This window comes from Ctenopharyngodon idella, chromosome 16 (genome assembly GCF_019924925.1).
Source record: "Ctenopharyngodon idella isolate HZGC_01 chromosome 16, HZGC01, whole genome shotgun sequence".
NCBI classification, from domain to species: domain Eukaryota; kingdom Metazoa; phylum Chordata; class Actinopteri; order Cypriniformes; family Xenocyprididae; genus Ctenopharyngodon; species Ctenopharyngodon idella.
The window spans coordinates 30,300,881-30,327,251 of NC_067235.1; the positions used below are offsets into that span (position 1 = coordinate 30,300,881).

General features: G+C 37.1%; 2 protein-coding genes across 2 annotated transcripts; both read right to left on the reverse strand.

Annotated features, from left to right (window-relative positions):
- Window positions 1–2,779: 2,779 nt before the first annotated feature.
- LOC127496901 (1-phosphatidylinositol phosphodiesterase-like) lies at window positions 2,780–24,755 on the reverse strand. The gene is made up of 3 exons (XM_051864812.1): window positions 24,662–24,755; window positions 9,635–9,687; window positions 2,780–4,907 (listed from the first exon to the last, which is right to left on the reverse strand). The coding sequence occupies exons 2-3, from the start codon at window positions 9,673–9,675 to the stop codon at window positions 4,055–4,057; spliced, it is 894 nt and encodes a 297-aa protein (XP_051720772.1). The 5' UTR covers window positions 9,676–9,687; window positions 24,662–24,755; the 3' UTR covers window positions 2,780–4,054.
- Window positions 20,677–24,773, reverse strand: LOC127496902 (1-phosphatidylinositol phosphodiesterase-like). Its single transcript, XM_051864814.1, has 3 exons — window positions 24,662–24,773; window positions 23,718–23,771; window positions 20,677–22,075 (listed from the first exon to the last, which is right to left on the reverse strand). The coding sequence occupies exons 2-3, from the start codon at window positions 23,723–23,725 to the stop codon at window positions 21,235–21,237; spliced, it is 849 nt and encodes a 282-aa protein (XP_051720774.1). The 5' UTR covers window positions 23,726–23,771; window positions 24,662–24,773; the 3' UTR covers window positions 20,677–21,234.
- Window positions 24,774–26,371: the final 1,598 nt, after the last annotated feature.

The following is a 26,371-nucleotide window of genomic DNA, read 5'->3' on the forward strand; positions in this document are numbered from 1 at the left end:
TTTTTTTGACTCTTATAGATCGAGTTACCATTGACAAGCATTATACGACTGACAGACCGCAACAGTTGGAGTTAAAAATCATCATTTGTGTTCTACTGAAGAAACAAAGTCACCTACATCGTAGATATTTGGGTGAACTATCCCTTTAAAATATCTCAGTGCCATTTTTTTGTCTCAAGATGCACACCAGTAATGTTTTTTTTCTAATGCACATTTAAAAAGATACTTACATGCCCTGATTGAACTAAGGCCTAATCCTGGCTTAATCTAAGCCCTCTCTGTGAAACCGGGCCTTAGTGTTTAAATTAAATCTGTTCAAAGTAGCCTAAAATGACAAGGCCTTAAAGTGTCTGACTCACCCCAAGAGCTGTGTGGGTGTTCGTCAGCTTTCCTTTCATATTCTGAGATACGAAACACACTGGACTGCAGCACAGAAATCTCAGAATCTGACACAGTACGGGCCATTTGCTCTTTGGGTTTGGGGCGACGGTGATGACCGTTATTCCCTCACCCTGAGACACTGTCAGAGACATGCTGCAGACAAATCTTCCCACAGCTAACAATGGCTGAACCTCCTGTTTGTTTAACTGCATGAAACAAAGACAAAAAAATGATTACTGCTACATTTTTGTACATATCGTCATTATATCAGGTTTGGAGGACACAAAGCATAGACATTTAACACTTTAAATAGATGTTTACGTATAATGATAGTATGTAAATACAATAGATGAATATGTTTAATTATCGAAACAAATTTAGACCTGAATCAAAGTTAGAAATCCAACGGCTTGTTTTCTTTAAGGAAGTTGTGGTAGCCTACTGCAGGCTGTTTAACCATGGACAGTTTGTTCAGTAATATTAAAACGATTGTCTTTTTTGTTGTTGTTTTTAAGTTCAATATACTTTTGTTAATCATCTTAAGAAACACTAACTCAAACTCACCTTGTATAGCAGTGGCACGTCTATGCGAGTCTCAGTCCAGATTAGAGATGGCACGAGTCTCTGTGGGGTTTTTTAAGGCGGAGTTTTGTTTTGTTTTTCCCGGCAGTGACTTCCTCTTCATAGAGTTCAAGTTTAACAGGAATAACAGGAATGATGCTCATGATGACTTGTATTAGTGTTTAATATGGGAGCTGTAAGCAATGTTGTTATTATTAATAGTAACAAATGTTACCCTCACTCCACAATGGTGAATCATATAAGAAAGATTTAATGGTTTCAGGGCGAATTGGAAAAATGCACCGTAAATAATTGATTATTGTATATTCAAACAGCGCCATCTATCTGCTGTTTATTGCTATTACGATAGTAGAGCGAGACTGTGGGTGCATGTAACGTTTCTTAGTGGTTAAAATAACTTACATTTACAAATTACTACACTGAAGATTATCTATGAACGTGTTAAGAAGCTGTTTTCATGTATTTGGAATGCATCCTGTTTTCTATTTATTAGAAATTAATGCTCTGTTCACACGATGCATTTAGTCTGGATTATTTGTGTGTTTTGTGTAAGTAAGACTCATTAATATATGCGCCAAACAACACCAAGTATTCCAGCTTTCGTTCATGTTTTAATAGATAAAGTGATGGAAGCTAATACCAAGAGCAGTGGTGATAAGCAGGTATACGCCGTATACCCACTAGGAAAGGTTAAGGATTTCCGTATACCCACTTAAAAAAGCGCGAGGATACGTAACCATCCAATAAATCACAATAAGATTTGTTGCTTTTGACATGAAACAAAGTCTCATATTTCAAATTCTGCCCATTTTACTACGAAATAAAAAACCTAAATACCGTTTCGGCGCTCTTTAATGTGTCGTGACCGCTGTAGCGCCTCATCAGTTCAAGAGAACTGACAGCGTGACGCGCACGTGAACTGACCCTCTCCTCCGCTTTAATGCCAGTAAACATGAATGAACTTCTGAAGGTATGTTAAAAGATACAGTACAACTTAACGAAATCCGTATCATGTCTCGTGTATTCGTGTAATCAGTGTTTCAACCACGGAAAGACGTTAATAAAATAGCTTGTAAACAATGTCACGTAACGTCACATTTAGGCTAACATTACCTCAGAACAAACAGTGATCATAAACTCGTTAGTCAGCTAGAAAAATGAACTCTAGAGAGGAGCATTTAGCTAAATATATGCACCATATTACAAATTAATTATATTTTTTATAGTGTTCTTCAATAGCCTATATAATGCATGTTTGAATAAATCTGTCAAGTTGACAGCCACCATTTAAATGTTTATATTTCAAAAAACGAATTGGAGTAGAAATAATTTTAAAGTTAGTAGGCCTATTATAACTTTATTATTACAAAAATGTCCTTAAGTGTAGTTTAAGTTCGTACGCAAATCAGTTCATTTTAACCTTAAATATTAATGTAGTACCAACTGATTCCCATGTATATTTTACAGTATTAGTTTTTTTTTCTTGAGAAAATGTGCCATGTACTGTACCTGATATACAGTATATCCAAAATAACTGATATTGAATCGAATTTCAAGTTAGTGAATTGAAATGCATAACCATGATGACAGACTGGCAGGAAATTGTGCAAAACAGATAAAGTCCAAACGGGGTGATATTATGACATGCTGTTAATCCTCATCTTTCCATTATTGTTACACTCTAAAAAATGCTGGGTTAAAAACAATCCAAGTTGGGTTGAAAATGGACAAACCCAGCACTTGGGTTAAATGTTTGCCCAACTTGCTGGGTAGTTTTATTTAACTCAACTGTTGATTAAAAATGACTATGTGGCTGGCCAAAATGAACCCAAAATAGGTTGGAAATTAAAAATCAGACACATAATTACTATAGAAGCAACAATAATAATCAAAAGGTGATCATTTATTAATAAACAATTTAATAAATGTTTATTGTTTAATTATTATATTTAATATTAATAAATGTTAATTTCCAACATATTTTGGGTTCATTTTAAGCAAGCAATACAGCAATTTTTACACAATAGTTGGATTAAATAAAACTACCCAGCACGTTGGGCAAACATTTAACCCAACCGCTGGGTTAAAATAACCCAATCACTGGGTTTGTCCATTTTCAACCCAACTTGGGTTGTTTTTAACCCAGCATTTTGTAATAATAGTTGCAACTTGCACTGTTAAATGTGCATTGAAACTTGCCAGCTGATAAAACCTATGATCCAGAGACCATATTCATATAACATCTAAGGCTAAATGTAGATCTTAACTGGCTGAGTTAGATGGTGATTGACATTAAACAGTAGAAAATCAGTCCAGAGTCTCTTCAGCTGTAAATGTCATTGGATGTTAAAGTCTTGTGTTGCTTATAATAAATTGACATGTTGATAAAACACACATAAGCAGTCTTTCAGAATGCTCTTAATTACATGTAGCCTAGATCAGATACATACTATATGCATTAGCAAGTGTGGTGGTGCTTATGGGTGGTGCTTATGGGGTGTTGCTCTGGGACGGGTGAGTATGAGGCTGGGAGGGAAAAATCACAGTATACTCACTACAAAAAACTAGACTACACCACTGACCAAGAGCATGTATTTAAAAAGTAATTCATTATCATTTCATGTAGACTTTGTCACCTTCAACAATAAGCTGATGAGCCAGGGATTGCAATGCTTTATTTAGTGCAGAAATATTGATCATACATCACATCAGACAGTTAAGAATGTGTTAAAACGACAGACTAATCAGTAATTAACATTTTATGCCATTATTTTCCAGCAAATGTGTGTTTATACATTTATGGACATAATAGCTGTATATTATTTCCAGCTTGTTGCCTTTTTTTCTTTTCTCTCTCTCTCTTTTTTTTTTTTTTTTTTTTTGGAGTTCACCCAGAAATGAAACTTTTGTCATCATTTGCTCATGCTAATGTTGTTCCAAACCCATAAGACAATAAAGAATTATTATTATTAACATAACACACCTGAAATATTGATTATATAATTTGTAAACATTCTCAATTATCTGATGAAAGCAAAAAGAACATTAATTTTTTGATAAAACCATGGGAAAAAGTAAAGACTGAAAAATCCTAGGTAGGCCTATTGAATTTGATGACCTTTTGAATCAAGTCAAAACCTGGAAAGTCCATGGCTATGATCCCAAAACAAGGCTTGGGATTCTTTTCAAATTCCTTTTCAAGATGTTTATACAACCAAGGATTGATTCGCTTTGCCAATTTTTTTGGCCAGAAATGAAAAATCTTCATTGAAAGCTTACCTAAGCTCGTGCCACTCGAGTAGCTCAGACTCAGAGCAGTACCTGTTCTACATTGATCGGCAGCTACTTCCAGATGCTTTTTAATCTTTTCCTCTTTGACTTTAACATCAGTTACTATATAGTCTTTTTCTTTGTCAGTTTCAGACAACATAATGCCTAGCTTAAAGCTGTCTTTCTGAACAAAAACAATCTTTCCTCTTACTTCACCAATCCTCGGAACTGACGGCTTAACCCAGATATCTGTAGCATTTTTAATCATGTTTTCAACTAAATTCTGAACTTTTTCCGTCATAAGAAAAACAGGCTTAACTCTGACAAGCACTGTCTCCTTACTGAAATCATCTAAAAATGCCCTGATTATTTTGAGAACTCTTGGCAATGTTGTAAATTGGTAAATCGGTCCATGCATAATTATTAATCCTAAGCCAGACACTCTCAAGTCGAAGTATCGTATCCCGGCCTTTAACTGGTTCTCTGGTGACCATGCCTGACATTTAGCTAGTAGTCCTCCATGAAGAGCTATGGAATCATGGGTACCAGGAATGGTCATGGTAGAAATTAACTTTTCATCATCCAGAGTTTCCATCCAGCCAACTGCATAATTTGCAGGGAGATTGAGAGTGTCCTCATCATTAAACACTTGTGGATGAGTACTCTTGTGCAGTCTGTGGAACAAAATCAGAATATGAGATGTACCTGTCACATGTTCTTCATTACCAACAAAATGTATAGCTTGAATGCACTGTAAGCTGCTTTGGTGTCTGCCAAATAAATGTAAAGGGAAATAACAGACTTCAGAAAAGATTCAAAAACTACAAGAATCCAAACAGAAATCAAATTCAGTTTGGCAGGCAGGCTCTTCCAAAACTTTTAATCAGGCTACGTTTGAATGAAATTCAGTTGAGAAAGCAGGCAGAAATTCTGACATATCACTGGTGCACAATGAAATTTTTTGTGCAATCCTGTTGCTTTTGTTACGTCCCATGACGTAATTGTGTATGTTTTGGATGTTCCCATGTTGTTCTCTCTCTCTCTCTCTCTCTCTCTCTCTCTCTCTCTGCCAAGCAGCGCTTCAAATCATCTGCAGCTGATTCCAATTAGCGGCAGCGTGGCTTACCTGCTACACAGCGTGCCACAGAGATAAAGCAGCAGAGAGACACAGATCGAGAGAGATCCCTTATCCTCTATCCCAGAGACGTTGTTGTTTTATTTGCTATTGAGCAACTTGTGAAATGTAAACCTAAAGTGTGGGTACAATTAGTGATGGGCAGAGCGAGGCTTCGTGAAACACTGAAACGGTTGAAGCAAATGTGCCGTAATGTGTCGAGGCTTCGAAACAATCTGACACCCGTCTCCACGGTGACCCCTAGTGGTCAGAACAGTGTAAATGCCACAAAACTCACGCTAAACATGCATAAAAACACCTTTTACAAATCTATTGCAAATGTTTTATTAAAAGTAAAATCTATCAAATGCAATTAACTAATCATCTAATAAAATTAAATATAGAGTGTCTGTATAATATGTGTTCTTTTAGCAATTTTCAGGGCTTGTTTTGTTTGTTCCATTGTTCAAGCTAAACAGGCCAATAAGAGATTAATAACCACCAATATTCATTTTAATTATACTAATGTCTAATTAAAACGTCTACAAATGTGTAACACTAATCAGACAGAGATCAGGTAAAACCATAGTAAAGAGCTTAGAACCCAAGAGGCGACACTTTGATATTTTTTGGGTAACAGCCACTAGATGGCGCTCCGGTAGCGCGGTCGCCATTATGGGGTGAAAATACTAACTGGACCATAGAATCCTTCACATCTTACGCACCCAAAATCGGCGAATTTCACTGCCAAATCAGAAGCGCAATAGAACAGTTTTTTAAATTAAGTCACCAGTAAATTGTATGGCTCCCACAGTAAATGTCGTATTGTCTTATGTGTGTTTTATTTTACCAGTTGTGGAATCCAACCATTCAACCATCTGAGGTAACATAGTTAGCCCACTTTATTGAGTATTTCCATTTTATGCAACTTTACACATTTATTAATAGTAAATTAATAATTAATAAATTTAAGATCATCATGTTTGCCGCAAACAATATATTTTAGACCTAGTGGAGTAATAGCAATAATATCTAGGTCTGAATTGAAATAGGCTATATTGTACTTTTTAATGGATCACGATACAAACATAATGATCTTATAATACATAATGCATTGCTGTGTCCGTTATAGCATAATTCCCACTTTTGGACACTTTTGCTTTAACGGACATTAGACAACACTGCAAAATCAAGCTGTTATATTCATATATTTATTGTCCAACATTCCCAATTTTTCTGATGCATGTCCTTCATTTAATTTCATATGTTGGTAATAATTCAGTGTTTATAAGCCTTTTAAAGAATTTCAACCCAAACTGACTGGGTTTTGAGAGAGCGAAGGTTTTGTGAAAAAAGTGGAAGACTTAAACACAAAGTGTGTAAAATAAACTGTAAAAAGGATATGATGATCACTAGTGATAGTATTTTATTCTGTGTTGTCATCATTCAAGTTGGATTTCAGCTTTAATGTATGTTTTTTTTTTTTTTTTTAACAAAGCAGCTGATATTGCCGTAGAAACTAGTGGACTGCCGACTCGCTTTCACCCCAAAATGGCGGAAACGCAGGGCTGCTGCTGGGCGCCGGTGTTGCAATGGAACGTTCTATTAAGTGTCGCTTCTTGTTAGTGTATATTCTTTGACCATAGGGTAAAGCACATAGACACTTGTTCAATGGTTCTCAGTGAATCCGCATGATTCATGGGTTCACAGAGATAATCGCCCTCTACCGGTGAAACATTGAAATGTCAAACTGTTTCGAAACAGTTATGACGTAACGAAGCCTCGTTTACTGAAATTGCGTGACTTTGGCAGTTTGATACATGCTCTGAATCACTGATTCGAAACAAAAGATTCATAAAGCTTCGGAGCTTCTTGAAGCAGTGTTTCGAAATCGGCCATCACTAGGTACAATAACATTACTGTTGAGATTCTGTGTGAGTCTGGCTCTGTCAACCTGTGTAGGGAGATGGGCGCCGATTTATTTGAGTTTATTCCCTTTCTAAATTTCTCACCTGTTTGTCTTTAGTCAGGGAGAGAGGTAAGATTATTGTCTTTAATTTTATATTCTTTTGGCAGGGAAGTTATTTTGTTAAAACCTTTAGTAGCTAAGACTTTGTTTTGCTTGTTGTTTTGGCATTTGCTCTCTCCTGACGCCTTGGTTATTTAAGTTGATTATTTACCCTGACATTTGTATATCTTTTATATTCGTTTGACTTTTGTTAAGCCCTGAATAATAAAACAAGCTCAAGTATATTTCTGGTTCGGTGTTCTTTTATTTTATAGTGTTTAATAGAGGGTTGGGTGTGAACCTTTTATGAGATATCAATTGTGAAAGTGAAAAGAGCTGGGCTAGGGGAAAAAGAGATTTCTCACCGTCCATTTATTTAATCACATTTTTACTTTATGTTCTCTACAAAACCCCTAGATTAAAAAGAATTCGTAACATTTTTTAAAGGAAAACTTATTATAGTGCAAATAAATCAGGGGAAGCAGCTCTACAAATATCTACCGAATAGTAAATATTCGTCAGACATAGTCACTCGTGTTTGCTGGATAACAGGCATAGGCGTAATTTGCGGGTGGGGCATGTCCCCACCACTTTTTGCCAGGGTCGATATTGTTCCCACCACTTTTTGAAACATCTCGCGGCACGGATGTATACTAATACAAAAGAAACATATCAACAATTCGTTCGTTTGTGTTAAATAATAAGCGATCTGGCGCTGGGATGTGTCGTTTTTGAAATCAGGTTGAGTGCTCGTTGCCGCTGTTATCAGTGGCGCAACCGTTTTCTCTGCGCTCGTGCACAATGCGCAGTCTTCACATGGACGAGCGCTTCAATCTATCGATGTTGCGGCGGCAGACTCTATTCGTTTCGGTGAAATCACAAACAAAATGCACATAAACGTGTCTCTGCTCTTGATAAACAATCACTGATGAACATCTTTGGTTTTAATGAGAAAAAAATAAAATAAATAACACGAGGGCGGATTAGAACCCAGAACCTCTGGCATGCTGAACAAAAGTTCTACCTTTAGTCTATCAGAGTAATCTAATAACAGACGCGGATTTACGTATTTACTGACAAATGTAAGTACTTTCGAGACTAACTATATATTGTATTATAGTAGATGTAAGGACGAAACTATCATATTAAACATGAGGTCTATGTCAATAAATTTTGTGCATTTATTATTGTAATGATACACACACATTCCTGTCCCACCCACTTTTTTAAAACAAAGTTACGCCACTGATAACAGGTGAGCCAGGGTAAACGCACAAAATCATATGTAGTCACCTCGCCGAGTGGACTAGTTACACATACGTAATAGCCTAATGTGTAAAGTGAATGAGTGTAAACGGAGCACAGACGCAAACCAAATAGCCTGCATGTATGATACACGAAAGAATGTAAACTCTATGAATGAAATGAGCACAGCGCGAAAATCAAATACGCGTTTCTCTTGTCTCTCTCAGAAATCAGCGTCAAGAGCAGGCTACTAATATCTAAAACACTACATCATATACATTTTGTATTATTTAATATGTGTATTTAAATGTGTAAAACATCGTACGTTATGATACATGATTGAATGCAAACTAGCCGCATATGAATGAAATGAAGCGCGAGCAAGTCAAATAGCAAGTCAAACTCTTCACTACTTGATGTGTCTGTCTATCTAAACGTTTTATGATATGATCTTGCCGTTTTAAACAAAAAATAGCTCAGCGGGTATACGTGCAGTGTCTTGGCTTATAATTTGGCTTATAACTTTAACAGTTATAAGCCAAGTTATAACACTATTGCCAAAGATGACTGACAGTTAGTATCCAGTTTGGATTGGCGGTATGGTTCAGCCTAGCATGGATAAGAGCAGTAAAAAGAACAGAACCAAAATATTGCAATATCATTAATTTTTTATAATGACAATAATTAATGTAACAACATAATTGAAGAAATTAGTTTGATCAAGAGAAATATTAGAAGGGCAAGTCCTGACTGGACAAAGGAGGAGCTGGGGATGGGGGAGGGTAATTAGCTCCTGAGCAATGCAATAAAGCTGCTGATAATACTGAATGGGCCGTATATATACGAATGCAGTGATAGGCGTCGCATTCCTATAGGACAATGTGAATCAGCTGAGTGTCAACTGATGCGAGCTTGACTAACGTGACCTGCCAGAACTAACATGCTACGCTTGATTTCTTTCTTTCTTTTTTTAATTAACCAAACTTACAATAACTTAAAATGCATTCATTCAGTTTTTTTTTTTTTATACTCACAGCAGCATCAGGATACACAGAATTTTCACAGGAACTGCCATCTTCTCAATGGTCTGAGGATAGCACAGAATAAAACAATACATTAATACAAAACTGCATTTACAATTTTTTTTTTATGCTGTACAGAGGTGACAGTTAAATAAATAGTAAAATAAATAGCTGATAGTTAAATAATAGTAGCACATTTTGTAGTTTATTAAAGTACACTTTGAAGTATACTTTCAGTAAACTACTAGTTATTAGTATTAGTTTTATACTATATACTTCTACGTTTTCTTTGTAAATCAATATTTTCAAACAACTTAAGTTTATAAGACTGTAAAATGTGGAAAAAAAGTATTTAGCTACTCAATCAAAAGATGTTAAATTAAAGCCTATTAATGATAGCTTTCCATTATACTGTAATGTTGAATGGCTATTAATGGCTATTGAGAAAAAAAAAAAAAAATCCATTTTATAGAGACTTTAATAGAGAACAGTAACAGTACTGGTATTGTATTGTGTATAAAGGCCTTCATTCATAGTGTGTAGTAAAAATATGCCATTAAACACACATTTAAAATACTGTCTGTATGTTTTTTCTACATTATTTTGGAGATTCAATGTGAAAATATTACAATATAAAAATAGGCCTATATTAAAAACTTTAATGTTGTGTTCAATTAATCACAAATAATTACAGAAAATGTGCAATTAATTCGTTTTTTTAATCGATTGACAGCGCAATTAATTATATATAATTAGTTAAGTTGCTCTCATGGTCGCTTCACCATGATGTTGGCTTAATGTTTTGCAGTTTTTCTCAGTCGTTTTGATAACTACTTTTCTTAGATCACAATTTGAAATTGTCAAAACTAGCTTGTTCAACCTCCATACCGTCTCACTTGTGCACATGAAAAGTGTTTTTTTTTAAAATTGCCAATGCTTTGGTAGCCGACATTCATGAAATCTGATTATGTACAATTGTCTGCTGTTTCCTTATCAATTGCTTATGTCATGTTGATCAAAATAATTCATATTTCTGGTTCTATGTTGAATAGTCTTCTGCGGCAATGGCATCAATTCATTTTTCTGTGAATTCAGTGGACCAGAAAATACAATTACAGATGAAGCTTACCCTATCCTTCGTCTGTGTCTCTGAGACTGTCAGGTGTCTGGTGTATCAGCGCTGGTTTCGTCGAGATGCTTTTGTGCTCTTCTATCCCGTTAAAGTAAGCGCCTCTTCTTATAGGCCGTATAGGGTAACCGCAGTGAAGATAGTTTGTGGTTTGATATTCAGATATCGTTTGGTTATGAATCTGCAGTGTGCTGTTGTAGACATGCAAATAACAGGCCTATCGCATGTCATTCTTCATGTTCTGTGAAATCAGGTGACGCGGTCCTCCGGTCTAAAATCTGTTTTTTTTCCCCCTTCATATTGACTTTTATAATGCATAGCTCCAAAAGTTGGACACTATGAAGACTGAAAACAGTGTCATCTTGACCTGCTTGATTTGTGAATTTTTTCACAGAAAAGCACTTGTCAATAAACTCCGTGGTAAGTCCGCTAGTCAGGAATGTGAAAAATAGGCATTCTTGTTTAACGTCTATTTCCAATGAACACGCAAATCACAGTAATACAAAAGCACTCGTTTTAGATTGAGCATGATTTGTGAAAACTTTCACAGTCGCATTTTATTGCGTTTCAGTGTGTTTCTCACTGCTCTGTCCTCTTTTTCTTGTGCAATAATGACAGGCTGTGTCAAAGAATAATGGTCCAAGCCATTAGATAAATCAGCTTATAAGTTTAAAAATGATCATCTAGTCGGGTCATACTAGGCTTAAATAGACTATTTGTTATTTGTGAAAAATTTCACAATTTTTGGTCAGTTAATTCTTCCCTAACATTCTGATTTGTGAAAACTTTCACAGACAGTTTTGGTCAGTTAATCCTTCGATGAGTCCTTATCCATTCTGTTTTGTGAAATCTTTCATAGTGCAGTTTGGCTCAGTTAACACTTCCGTTAACATCATTATTATGATCTGTGAAATCTACTAGCTTACCGGAGGTGACCAGGACCGGCAACTTGCCCTTTTCACACATAATATCTATATTTACACATGTTATTTCTGCCTATGCCAATCTACTTCCTGTTTGCATCACATTGATGCAATGGTAATACACAATTTTTTTCTTTTTTATTGCACATTTTATCTAGACGTTTCATTCCTAACTCTCTACATTTTTTCATTTGGCAGTTTACAAAGATGCCTGAGTGTCAGGGTTCTGTCACTTTGCTTGGTCTAGTTCAGGAGTATTCAATTAAAGTCCCAAGAGGTCCGGCCTCTATATTCCCTTCCCAGTGGAGGTCAGGACAGTGCTTTTTTGGAATAGTTACACATTTTCATCTGGGCAGCAGTAGTAATTAAAAAAAAATCCTAAGCAGTCAAAGTGAAGTTCCTAAATGTAATTTAGGGAAGAGTGAGCCCATCTAATCTTCCAATCAACAGCCACAGTAAGCAGCTGCTTACCTCTCTTCAGTCTCAGCTGTTCCAGCATCCCTCCACCTCCCTAAACTCCACCTTCATCTCAGGTACCTTGCCCTATGTAATCATATCCTATATTTATTCACTGTGTGGGGGGTATATCAGAGCTCGAGTTGAAGCTGCTTCACTGAGCCCCTCATCAGTGGACAGCAAGCCAAATTAGCTAACCTAATACCTTAAAGATTATATGGGCAAACAAACTTGTTAAATAGTCATAAAAGATTGCTTTGGGCCCCGAGATATTGGGCCCTGAGAGCCAAAGAAGTGGTGTCTGAGAATTTTATACCAGCGTATATGATCCTATGATGCCGGTTTTTGTCATCTCATTCAGCACTCTAGTTACTCCAACAGTACACTGAACTGAGGACAGTAGAGACATGTCCAACACATTAAGCACTGACTGCCAAGGGTTTCATAAAGGGGGCAAAATGTTTCTGATGTATTTGCTGAAAAGCATAAAGTATAACAAATAAAATGTATTATAAATATAACAGTGATATCGATATATACTCACCAGCCACTTTATTAGGTACACCAGTACCGGGTTGGGCCCCCTTTTGCCTTCAGAACTGTCTTAATTATTAATGTCATAGATTCAACAAAGTGCTGGAAAAGTAGTTGCTGTAGATTTGCACATCCAAATCTCCTGTTCCACCACATCCCAATAGTGCTCTATTGGATTGAGATCTGGTAACTGTGGAGGCTATTTGGGTATAGTGATTAGCCCCTTTTACACAGCAATCCTGGTAAATTACCGTAAAATGACTATAATATTACCTATGGTGTATAAGAAAAATTATGCTGATTATTATGATTATTCTTTTATGGTTATGCCTATTAATCCTTTCAAACATTATTCTTGAATCAATCCATTTATGAATGTTATTTTTATTTATTATATCTTTTGATATCATATACTCATAGTTCATATATTCATATATTCTATTCAGACATTTAGTTCACCTCTGCTGGTTCTTTAAAGGTTCTTTACATGTTGTAACAGCTCTATTTGGAACTATATCATCCTGAAGAACCCTTTACATGCTGAAATGGTTCTTTGTGTTACAGTTTAGGGTTCTTTATTCCCGCCTTTTTGTTTTTCAAATCTGTAACTGTCAAAGCCTCATTACTGATTTTCAAGAGCTCAGCTATACAACACAGAGACTGTCAACACACTCTCAACAGGTAAATGATTTCTTTCTTAAAATTTTAACTTTAAAAATTGTAACTGGTTTCCTACCAATCATGTCTTTTTCTCTTTTCAGAACATGTGTGACCAGCTCAATTGTGTATTTCAAATGCTGTCACATACCATAACCTCATCACCTGCAGAGAGAAACTGCCACTCGGAATACACACATAATGAAAGACGTAAAGACATCATAGAGGATTGTGAAGATATTTCACTGGAACTTGATCTTCATATTATGTTCAATGTCAGTTATTATTTATTAATGTATTCAGCTAACAGCTGATGTTATAGCACTGTCATTTTTGCTGCAATTTGCCATGTCAAATTGTATGTTCTTTATGGAACCTTATAAAAAGGGTTCTATTTAGCATTAAAAAGGGTTCTGCTATTGTTACAAGCCAAAGAATCCTAATTTGGTACTGTTTAGAACCATTTTTCTTAAGAGTGTGCCCTGAAGATGCGTGTCTAAATTTTGTTGCCACGTCTCCAGAAGTTGAGACATACTATCTTATCTCCTATATTGATCTTTCTTATCTTTGTCTACAAAGTCTGGTATCCTGTCTCATATCACATGTGTCGCATAAACTCATTGTCTTAACTGGAATCAAAGTGAAAAAAAAGAGTATTCTTATGGTTTCTAGACATCAGAATCAGAGAGAGCTTTATTTTCAAGTGTGCTTGCACATACAAGGAATTTACCTTGGTATTGAAGCTTCCAGTACACACAAATAAATATAACAAGACACATAATAACATTTAAGAATATCAAATAGAAATAAAAAGTTATAAAGGCACAGAGAGGTTTAGTCTGAAATATTTACAGTATTGTGAATAAATGAATTTACAAGGATGTTGCACAAAAAATGTGGGGTATTGCACTTGCAAGGCATTTAACTGAGGGAAATAGGGAGGGAAATAACCTGTGGAAAGAAACTTCCTGTGCCTAGATGTCCTAGTGCCTATAGTGATCTGAGGCGCCGTCCGAATGGCAACAGTTCAAATAGGTTGTGGCCGGGGTGAGTGAAGTCTGTGAAGATTTTACCTGCCCTTTTCCTCACTCTGGAAAAGTACAGGTCCTGGAAGGTGGGCAGTCTGCAGTCCGGACTGTCTTTTGTAGTTCCCCAGATGTCTGATTTGGTGGCTGAATGAACATAGATGAACATAGGACAGACTCAGTGATGGCTGAGTAGAACTGTGTCAACAGCTCCTGTGGCAGGTTGAACTTCCTCAGCTGGCAAAAGAAGTAGAACCTCTGCTGGGCCTTTTTCACAATGGAGTCTAAGTGATTGTCCTACTTCAGGTCCTGAGAGATGGTGGAGCCCAGGAATGACTCCACTGCTTCCATGGTGCTGTTCATGATGGTGAGTATGGGGAGTGCTGGGCTGTTTCTCATGAAGTCCACTATCATCTCCACTGTTTTGAGCGTGTTCAGCTCCAGGTTGTTATGACTGCACCAGACAGCCAGTTGTTCGACTTCTTGACTGTATGCAGACGTGTCACCATCCTGGAAGAGCCAATGACTGTGGTGTCATCTACAAACTTCAGAAGCTTGACTGAGGTCATGGGGTCATGTACTTGGTGATGTTCCTTAGACCTGGTTACACAAGATTTTATCCCCACTTCTGTAAGCATCCTCTTTGGCGTGACAAAGCTGTTTGAGTTTCCCAGTAAACCATGATTTATGGTTTTTGAATGATAAGAATGTCCTGGTAGGAATGCATGTATCCTCACAGAAACAGATGTATGATGTTACAGTCTCTGTAGCTCGTCCAGATCAAAAAACACTGCAATCAGTGCAATCGAAGGCTTGTAAATCCCACTCTGCTTCAGTAGTTCATCTTTTAACATGATGAAAATGTTTATTTGACTCTTTCTGCTTCAAGAGTGTTGAAACCACAATGCTTATCTACTCTTGCAGGATGTAGTACCAAGAGGTCAGAGCTGAGGTTATTTTTTGACAGTGATCGACTTTAGTCTTTCCTTATCTGATCTTAACATATATATGATCTTAAGTGTTTGCAAAGTCCCTGCATTGCCTCTCTTTCTTGCTCTTGCATCCCGCTTGTAGCAAGAAGGGCCCTTTTGCTCCTTTTACTTTCGTGGCAATATAATTTTTACTCAGATGTATTTTGTTACAGATTGGTTTATTGTTACTTTGTTACTTAATTTTAAAAAGCTGATTATTACTTAAATTCATTTAACGATATATTGTTTTATTATTTATATTGTTCTTTACTTATAAATAAAATAATTTTTTATCCATCATTTCTTGATCTGACTGGGTCTCACTGCATCACGGTAAATACACAAATATGCTGTTCACACAAGCAACAGCATTTTTTACTGTTGAGAGACCATTCACACATTAGCAACAAAATACCGGTAAACTCTGTGGTGTCAGTTGTGGAAGAAATTTTGAGTTTCTGTATAATTTCCATATGATTTTACTTATATGTTTATGGTTAAATGAGTTTCTGACTTTCATTGTATGGGCAAGATATTAAAATAAAGCAAACGAGCAAATCAAAACAAAAAAACTCTGAGTCATTAAAAAAAGTCATCTTTTGTATTCCACAGAAGAAAGTACATACATTCATATATGTTTTGAATGACATGAGGGTGGACAGCCTTTTTATTTTTGGGTGAACTCAAGTTGTTCCAAACCTGTATGAATTTACTAATTCTGCTGAACACAAAAGAATATATTTTGAAGAATATGGGTAATCAGAAGAAAGAAATTAATACAGGTTTGAAACAACTTGAGGGTGAGTAAATGATGATGACAGAGTTTTCAACTATCCCTTTAATGACTAGGTATTACTTGGTTGCTTTGTTTGGTTTTTGGTTTTTTTAATTATTCTACAAAGTGAAACATAGTAGGGAAATTGTAAAAAAAAAAAAAAAAAAGGGGGGGGGGATAAGTGCAATTTAATGAGTACAGTGTTGCAGATGGAGGGCATCTGCTTTAAATCATTTCACTACAATATTGAGGCATTAAATGCCATTCCGTTACTAAAAAAGAAGAACTGTTTATTTTGTGTGTTAATCTTGTCTCTCTAACATGCAGCACCAGCAGTGTCGTCTTCCAGGAGCGGCTTGTAAACTTCTGGATCCTACAAAAGCACAAACAAACATGAACACACAGAGCAGCTCTCAGAATCTGTCATGATCACAGTGGATTTGACTGATTGTTTGATGTGATTGTGGTGATGATACAGTACCTTTGCATCTTCATCCTTCTCGCACAAAGCTTTCCCAGTCAAAACACAGAAACTGATCGTCACACAGAGCTGAAGGACCGACAACACTATCATCATGATATCTAGTCCTCTGATGACCATCTAGAGGTGGGTAAATACAAAGAGTGCAACAGTCTGGTCCCGGAAGTAAAAACTCCATTCATTTTCTCCATAGGGAAATAGATTTTAACAATAACTTAAAAACTTTCAAATACAGACCTACTGTGAGCTACAAGGTTGTTGCTTCTGTTGAAGACATTAGCCCACATTATTTCAACTTATTTTTAAAGTAATTGTGTTTAAAAATCTCTATATGAAAATAGAATGGAGAAAATAATTCTGGAACCAGCGCCGCTGAAAAAGTTTGACAGGCTCTGTTGCGCTCTAGTTGCCCAGAGACGTTGCAAATATGGCTGCCGAGTTAACAGACTTTCCTTGAAAGGGACTTTGGACTTAGTGTCAACTTCAAATCATCCAAATTGTGAAATGTTGTAAAACATTTAAAGTATCTTAAATCTTGTGTATCTTTCCAAACCCTGGTTTCACAGACAAGGCTTAAGCCTAGTCCCAGACTAAATGCATGTTTGAGCTGTCTTAACTGAAAGCAACTTGCATTGTGTCACAGTTTGCCTTCATTTGGAGTTTGTGTTAGTTTTGCACTGTCTATCTGTCGTCATGGACACCAATGTGATTCGTTATTCGTCTTCAATTATCCTCATTTACCTGTTTATTTAAGTTCCCTTGTTTCAGTTCAGTGTTGTCAGGTCTCGTCAATGTGATGTTTGTGTTTGCTTGCCTGCCTATATTTGGATTTACCTGTGGATACTATTAAAGACTGTCCAGGACCTTCATCTTCTTCGTTGTGTTTGTTAATACAGCCATAGTGTGACAGAAGACCCAACCCACAAAGTGACTAGCGGCTTTTTTCTCTTTGGTGTGTTTAGTGTGGTTTTTTTTACTTTATTTTTCATCATGGATCTCCCTGCCGTTTAACTCCTATGCCTTGAACAGGGAAATCACTCCCTCAAGGAACTTTTAACAGACTATTTGAATCTCGCCCATCAAACCACCTTCCCGGACGACCACCTGTGCTTGTTCCTGCTCACCGGCCTCAACACCGCCACACGAAGTTGTCCGGGGAGGTGCCTCGAGGGAGTTTGTGGAGTGGGTGCTGGTTTCCTGCGGATCAGCATTCATTGTCGAGGACACCACCAGCCCCACTCCCAAACCACTGCCCAGCGCAGTACCACCCCGCTGCGAGGAATGACAGTACATGCGCACTGCAGACAGAGGGATACTTCGGCTGCGATGTCGGAGCCCACACCAGAAGGAGCAATCAAGCCTGACATCACACCTGAGCATAAGCAGACCTCGTCTCACCAGGTGTGCGGGCCGACTGAGTCATCCATCGCTGCGGGAGTACGAGGGAATGGCAGCGAGAACCACTGAGAGTGAGTACTGCCTGGACTTTATGGAGAGTTTGTGTGTGTGTGGAGAGTCAAATTCCCTGTGCCTCTTGCTCTCATCAGAATTATCTTCTTCAGTCCTGTTAACCCCACCCAGCCTTCCTCTCCCACCACCTCTCCAAACTGCCCTTATGGACCTAATGTTTTTCATCAATGTCGTTTGTCAGTCTCCTCTTAGCCCTCAGCCATTCCTACCACCCAGTCATCGCTACCTCCCATCAGTCCCTCAGCTTCACCTCAGCCTCCTCTCAGTGGCATGGCTACCCCTCGGACCCGATGGGAGCCATCGCCGCCTGGATGACTCCACCTCTAGCTTCTGAAGGCTCTGCTCCACCTCGACCCATCACCCTGGCTCCTGCACCTCCACTCCTTCCTCCCTCGGCTCCAGCATGGGCCATCGGCCATTCGGCCTCGCCAAGCTCTCTCGGAACGTCAGCTTCAGCTGGGTCAGACATCGCCATGTCTCCGCTGTGGACTTGCAGGTTGTTTGCTACTCTCCGGCCCTCCACCCCTTCAGCTCTGGCAAGCTCTGCCCTCCCTCAGGCTCCTCCTCTGACCTTGATTGCTCCAGCTCCACCTCTGACCTCTGGATCCCCACTTCCATCTCAGGGGGTCGTCGCTGCAGCTCAATCGCAGCCGCCTAGGTCTTCAGTTTCTTTCCACCCCATCGGCTCTCCGTCTGCACAGTGGGCTCCACCTCCATCACCGTCGTCGCCTCCAGTTGCCCCAAATGTGATGTCTAACATCTTCACACCATGGCTCCTCCCTCCAGCGACACCACCATGGAGCACATTCCAGGCTGTGGCCTGGGTCTCCATCCTTTCCTGGATTTATCCAACATCCTCACCACCCTGGACTGTCCTGTTATCCATCCCGCTCCCAAATCTTTGCCCTCCACCAAAGCCTCCTCCTATCTGCCTGTTCTAACCATCTCTTTGCCATCTCCTCATCCGCCTCCAGAGCCACCACCCTCCTTCCCTCATCTTTTCCGTTATGACGCAAGGTCGCGCCTTTCAGGAGGGGCGTACTGTCACAGTTTCACTTTGTTTGGACTTCGTGTTCATTTTGCACTGTCTATCTGTCGTCATGGACACTAATGTGATTCATTTATTCAGTTCAGGTGTCTCTTTAATTATCCTAATTTATCTGAGTATTTAAGTTCCCTTGTTTCAGTTCATTGTTGTCAGGTCTCGTCAATGTGATGGGCCATAGTGTTTCAATTAAATCTATTCAAAGTAGCCTAAAATGACAAGGCCTGAAACTCAAAGATGTTTCGCGTTTAAATTAACTGACTCACCGCAAGAGCTGTGTGGATGTTTGTCAGCTTTCCTTTCATAATCTGAAATTCAAAACACACTGGACTGCAGCACAGAGAAGCCAGAATCTGACACAGTACAGGCCATTTGCTCTTTGGGTTTGAGGTGACGGTGATGACCGTTATTCCCTCACCCTGAGACACTGTCAGAGACATGATGCTGCAGACAAATCTTCCCACAGGTAACAATGGCTGAACCTCCTGTTTGTTTAACTGCATGAAACGATAAGGACAAAAAATGATTACTGCTCATCATTTTTGTACATAAATTCATATCAGGTTTGGAGGATACGAAGCATAGACATTTAACACTTTAAATAGATTTTAAATTATAATAATAGTATGTAAATACAATAGATGAATATGATTATTTATCAAAACAAATTTAGACCTGAATCAAAGTTAGGAGGAGGAAACTGCAAAAATCCAGCGGCTTATGTTTCTAATAAAGAAGTTGTGGTGCTACAGGCTGTTTAACCATGCTCAGTTTGTTCATTAATATTAAAATTATTGTCCTTAATTTTTTTGTCTTTATTTATTTATTTTTTTAAGTTCATTATATTATCTTAAGAAACACTGTTAACTCAAACTCACCTTGTATGGCACGTCTATGCGAGTCTCAGTCCAGAATAAAGATGGCACGACTCCCTGTGGGATTTTTTTTTTTAAGGCAGAGTTTTATTTTGTTTTTCGCGGCAGAGACTTACTCATAGAGTTCAAGTTTAACAGGTATAACAGGTATGATGCTCATGATGACTTATGGGAGATGTAAGCAATGTTGTTATTGTTAATGGTAACATATGTTACCCTCACTCCACAATGGTGAATCCTATAAAAGAAAGATTTAATGGTTTCACAGCAAATTTGAAATGCACTGTAAATAATTGATTATTGTATATTCAAACAGCGCCATCTATCTGCTGTTTATTGCTATTACGGTAGTAGAGCGAGACTGTGGGTGCATGTAACGTTTCTTAGTGGTTAAAATAACTTACATTTACAAATTACTACACTGCAGATTATCTATGAACGTGTTAAGAAGCTGTTTTCATGTATTTGGAATGCATCCCGTTTTCTATTTATTAGAAATTAATGCTCTGTTCACACGATGCATTTAGTGTGGATTATTTGTGTGTTTTGTGTAAGTAAGACTCATTAATATATGCGCCAAACAACACCAAGTATTCCAGCTTTCGTTCATGTTTTAATAGATAAAGTGATGGAAGCTAATACCTAGAGCATGTATTTAAAAAGTAATTCATTATCATTTCATGTTGACTTTGTCAACTTCAACAATAAGCTGATGAGCCAGGGATTGTAATGCTTTATTAGTGCAGAAATAATGATCATACATCACATCAGACAGTTAAGAATGTGTTAAAACGACACACCAATCAGTAATGTTTATACATTTATAGACATTATAGCTGTATATTTCCAGCTTGTTGCTTTTTTTTTTTTTTTTTTTGTGAAGAAAAAAATTTAGTAAAAAATTTAGCAAATTTATAATTAGATCATACTTTAAAAATATAAAAATATTTCTAGACAATATTGAGATTCATTACTGAAAATAAAAATCACAAATTAATCAAAATCTAAACTAATTGTTGAGCCTTAGATGTTTTGCCCATACCTTTTTTTTTTTTTTGAGTTCACTCTGAACTTTTGTCATCATTTGCTCATGCTAATGTTGTTCCAAACCCATAAGACAACAAAAAAAATCTTATTATTGAAATAACATAACACACCTAAAATATTGATTATATAATTTGTAAGTTTAAATATTCTCAATTATCTGATGAAAGCAACAAGAACATTAATTTCCTGATAAACCCACAGGAAAAAGTAAAGACTGAAAAATCTTAGGTAGGCCTATTGAATTTGATGACCATTTGAATCAAGTCAAAACCTGGAAAGTCCATGGCTATGATCCCAAAACAAGGCTTGGGTTTCTTTTTAAATTCCTCTTTAAGATGATCATACAACCAAGGATTGATTTCCTTTGCCAATGCATTTGGCAAAAATTTAATAGACTTAGGCAAGCTCGTGCCACTCGAGTAGCTCAGACTCAGACCAGTACCTTTACTACATTGTTCAGCAGCTTCTTCCAGATGCTTTTTAATCTTTTCCTCTTTGACTTTAACATCAGTTACTATATAGTCTCCTTTTTGGTCAGTTTCAGACAAAATAATGCCTAACTTAAAGCTGTCTTTCTGAACAAAAACAATCTTTCCTCTTACTTCACCAATCCTCGGAACTGACGGCTTAACCCAGATATCTGTAGCATTTTTAATCATGTTTTCAACTAACTTCGGAACTTTTCCCTTCATAGGAAAAACGGGCTTAACTCTGACAAGCACTATCTCCTTACTGAAATCATCTAAAAATGCCCTAATTTTTTTGAGAACGCTTGACAATGTTATAAATTGGCAAATCGGTCCATGCATAATTATTAATCCTAAGCCAGACACTCTCAAGTCGAAGTATCGTATCCCGGCCTTTAACTGGTTCTCTGGTGACCATGCCTGACATTTAGCTAGTGGTCCTCCATGAAGAGCCATGGAATCATGGGTACCAGGAATGGTCATGGTAGAAATTAACTTTTCATCATCCAGAGTTTTCATCCAGCCAACTGCATAATTTGCAGGGAGATTGAGAGTGTCCTCATCATTAAACACTTGTTTTTGTTGACTGCTGTGCAGCCTGTGGAACAAAATCAGAACATGAGATCAACAATGTACCTGTCACAAGTTCTTCATCACCAACCAAATAGCTTGATTGCACTGTAAGCTGCTTTGGATAAGCGTCTGTCAAATTAATAAATGTAAAGGGAAATAACAGACTTCAGATAAGATTCAAAAACTACAAGAATCCAAACAGAAATCAAATTCAGTTTGGCAGGCAGGCTCTTCCAAAACTTTAATCAGGCTTCGTTTGAATGAAATTCAGTGGGGAAAGCAGGCAGAAATTCTGACATATCAGTGGTGCACAATGAAATTCAATCCTGTTGCTTGTTACAACATCCTAATGGAGTGAACCTCAGATACAAACTTAAGGAGGTCTGCTACCCGACCCGAGCCCGATGGGTCCCGAAGAACCCGTTCATTTCATGAAAAGTTTCGGGTTCGGGTCGGGTTCGTAACTAAGATGCCATATAAGTTTTGCGTGTAGTCGAATGTGTTGTGACCGAAAGAGCGCGCGATTTTGGGAGCACATATAATTTATATAGCCTGACAGAAGTGCCTTGCGCATGTGCTCCCGCTCTCGCGCGCTCTTTTGTTCACAACACAGCAGACCGCACTACTAATTACTTTATACACTTATTTTTTTTTGCGATACGACAAAAAATAAGAAGTAAAATAAAATAAAAATACTGAGGGAAAACTTATAGCCTATAGTGCAAATTATGCTGTGAAAGCAGCACTACAAATATCTATTGAATGATAGGAAAAATATTGGTCACACAGTCACTCGTGTTTGCTGCATAACAGGTGAGCCATAGCACAAAATTATACACAAACCACTAAAATTAAATTACTACGCAATAATGTAAAGCGATTAAATGTAAACTGAGCACAGTCGTATGTAACCTTGTATGTATGATACACGAATGAATGTAAACTCTTTAATGAAATGAGCACAGCGCGAAAATCAAATAGACGCGTTTCTCTTGTCTCTCTCAGAAATTAGCTTTGTCAAGAGCAGGCTACTATCATCTAAAACACTACATAATATGCTACACATTTTGTATTATTTAATATGTGTATTTAAATGTTTAAAACTGGCATATGAATGAAATGAAGCGCGAGCAAGTGTTGCCGTCTTTGTGCGTCTCTTCACTACTTGATGTGTCTGTCTTTCTAAACGTTTTACGATATGATCTTGCCGTTTTAACCAATACATAGCCTAGCTTAAACTTTACTAGTAGTACCGGTCGGGTTCGGCTTCAGTTTAAAGCCCGTACAGACCTCTAACATCAACATGCCCACAGGAATTCACAAAATAGTAAACAAGATCATTAAAAGTCATCCAAAAATAAAATCAGTGGAAAAAATCCAATCATGTAATGTAGCCTACTACATACACTTTTTTCCAAACTACTTTATATGAGAGGAAAACATGAACATAGCCTAACAATCTAAGAAACTGAAAGGACACAGATAAGACCTGTTACAAAAATAGCTTTATTAAATCAGTATTCACTATATAAATATAAAATAACATTCCCTTTGTTGTAGTTTTCTTTCTTTCTTTCTTTCTTTCTTTCTTTAATTAGCCAAAGCCCAATAACTTAGCCAATTTTAGCACATAAAAATGCATTAATTGAGTTTTTTTATATACTCACAGCAGCATCAGGATACACAGAATTTTCACAGGAACTGGCCATCTTCTCAATGGTCTGAGGATAGCACAGAATAAAACAATACATTAATACAAAACTGCATTTACAAAGAGGTTTAATGCTGTACAGAGGTGACATTAATGTATTTACATAGACGAAACAATAGTCAAATGTTATTATTATTATTTGTTTTTTTATTACCAAAAAATTAATTTTTGTTACATGTTTGACAGACAAAATAAAAACAGCAAATTATGTTAAGCCATTTCAAATCTTTTTATGGCTTTAAATTCAAGACTGCATAAAATTTAGCTGAACAGTTGTTACTGTTACAATAACAACAACAACAAAAAAAGATAAAATACTTTTGATGGACACCCAGAAACAAGCAGCATTTTTAGTTCTAGTACTAGTAATGTAATGTAGTAATGTAAGTTTATAAGACAGAATGTAAAACTACATATGTGGAAAAAGTACCATGTGTGAACTGAAGGGAATCTGATTGCATTTTCGTATTTTATATTGTTAATTTTATATATATTTAACTGTACAATAAATTTTATATATATATATATTTTCTTCATATAGTTAAGTTGCTCTCATGGTTGCTTCACCATGTTGTTGGCTTAATGTTTTACAGTTTTTCTCAGCCACTTTGGTACATTTCTTAGATCACAAATTGAAATTCTGAAAACTTCTTGTTCAACCTCCATTGTTTCTTTTGCAAATCAAAAACAATTTCTGGTAAATTCATGAAATTAATTATGTACAGTTGTCTGCTGTTTCCTACATTACGTTTCAATTGCTTATAACATGTTGATCAAAATATATTTTTCTGGTTCTATGTTAATAATCTTCTGGGGTCAGGAATTCAACATATCAACGGCATCAATTAATTTTCCTGTGAATTCTGTGGACCAGAAAATACAATTACAGATGAAGCTTACCCTATCCTTCGTCTGTGTCTCTGAGAATGTCAGGTGTCTGGTGTATCAGCGCTCTTCTCTCACATTAAAGTAAGCACCTCTTAGTCAGTGTGAGGTGCTGCCCTATTCTTCACACATAATATCTATATTTACACTTGTTATTTCTGCCTGCCTCAATCCACTTCCTGTTTGCAATGATGCAGTGGTAATAAACATTTTTTTCTTTTTTTTTTCCTTCACATTTGAGCTTTGTGACATGGCGCTCTACTCTGCTGAAAGTAACCATCAGAAGATCTGTGGTTCCTCAAAGGAAGGACATGGTCAGAACAATAATCAGGTCGGCTGTGGCTTTTAAATGATGCTCACTTGGTAGTAAGGGGCTCAAAGTGTGGGAAGAAAAAAAAGCCCCACACCATTACACCGCCAGCAGTCTGAACCGTTGATACAAGATGCTTTTATGTTGTTTTTGGCAAATTCTGGCCCTACCATCTGAATGTTGCAGTAGAAATCTTCCATTGTCCAATTTTTGTGAGCCTGTGTGAATTGTAGCTTCAGTTTCCTGTTCTTAGCTGACAGGAGCAGTGTGTCTTCTGCTGCTGTAGCTCATCTGCTTCAAGGTTTGACGTGTTGTGTGTTCAGAGATGCTCTTCTGCAGACCTCAGTTGTAACAAGTGCTTATTTGAGTTACTGTTGCCTTTCTATCAGCTGGAACCAGTCTGGACATTCTCCTCTAACCTCTGGCATCAACAAGGCATTTTCGCTCACAGAACTGCCGCTCACTGGAGATTTTCTCTTTTTCTGATCATTCTCTGTAAACCCTAGAGTTGGTTGTGTGTGAAAGTCCCAGCAGATCAGCAGTTTCTAAAATACTCAGACCAGCCCGACAACAACCATGCAACATTTAAAGTCACTTAAATCACATTTACTCGCGTTTAAACTTCAGCAGATCATCTTGACCATGTCTACATGCCTAAATGCATTGTGTTGCAGTCATATGATTGGCTGATAGATATTTGTGTTAACAAGCAGTTGAACAGGTGTACCTAAAGTGGCTGGTGAGTATATAGACATGTAAAAGACATGCAAGATTATGTAAACGAACCGGTTCATTGTAACAAACTAATTCAATTACATACTGACCTACTAATAAAAACAGTTTGTGGAAAAAAAATCAGACCTTTTATTACTAATGATCATGTGTAGATATACAAAATGTAAATTTTCTAGCATGGAAACTTAATGAACAAGTAAGAAATTACGTATCACTGACATTATCACAGTTATTACTCAGTAAGAAAAGGATTCATCATAGTTTGCACTTGTGAAGTGCAGGAAGTAGCCGCTCACTTATAACCACAAACATTCTTCAGAACAATGCTAACCACAAAAAAACTCAACATAACAAAAACTCTTTTGCTTTACTAAAAGCAAGTGGTTCCTTCCCTATGGTTAAAGGCAGAAATTATTACAGAGGTTATTACACAAATTTCCTCAGTGACTGTGGTTGGCAGAAAATAAAGCAATACAAGTGTTATGATATAGTTTCTTTAAACAGAACAAGGAATTTAAAGGTTTCAGCTGGTATGGTCATAAATACTGTACATTCAAGTGGACAATATGCAAAGAAAATTTCTAAGTTGCATCAAACTGTGGTTTCAGCTGGAATGTGATTACATAATTGACAACCAAAATGATTTGTTCTGTGTATTGGTAATGTTTTGTTGACTGCAA

Coding starts and splice junctions, on each gene's coding strand:
- LOC127496901 (XM_051864812.1), bottom strand. CDS start 9,675: ATGGCAGTTCCTGTGAAAATTCTGTGTATCCTGATGCTGCT. Junction 4,908..9,634: donor CTGTGTATCCTGATGCTGCT/GTGAGTATAAAA, acceptor TTTGTTCCACAG/ACTGCACAAGAGTACTCATC.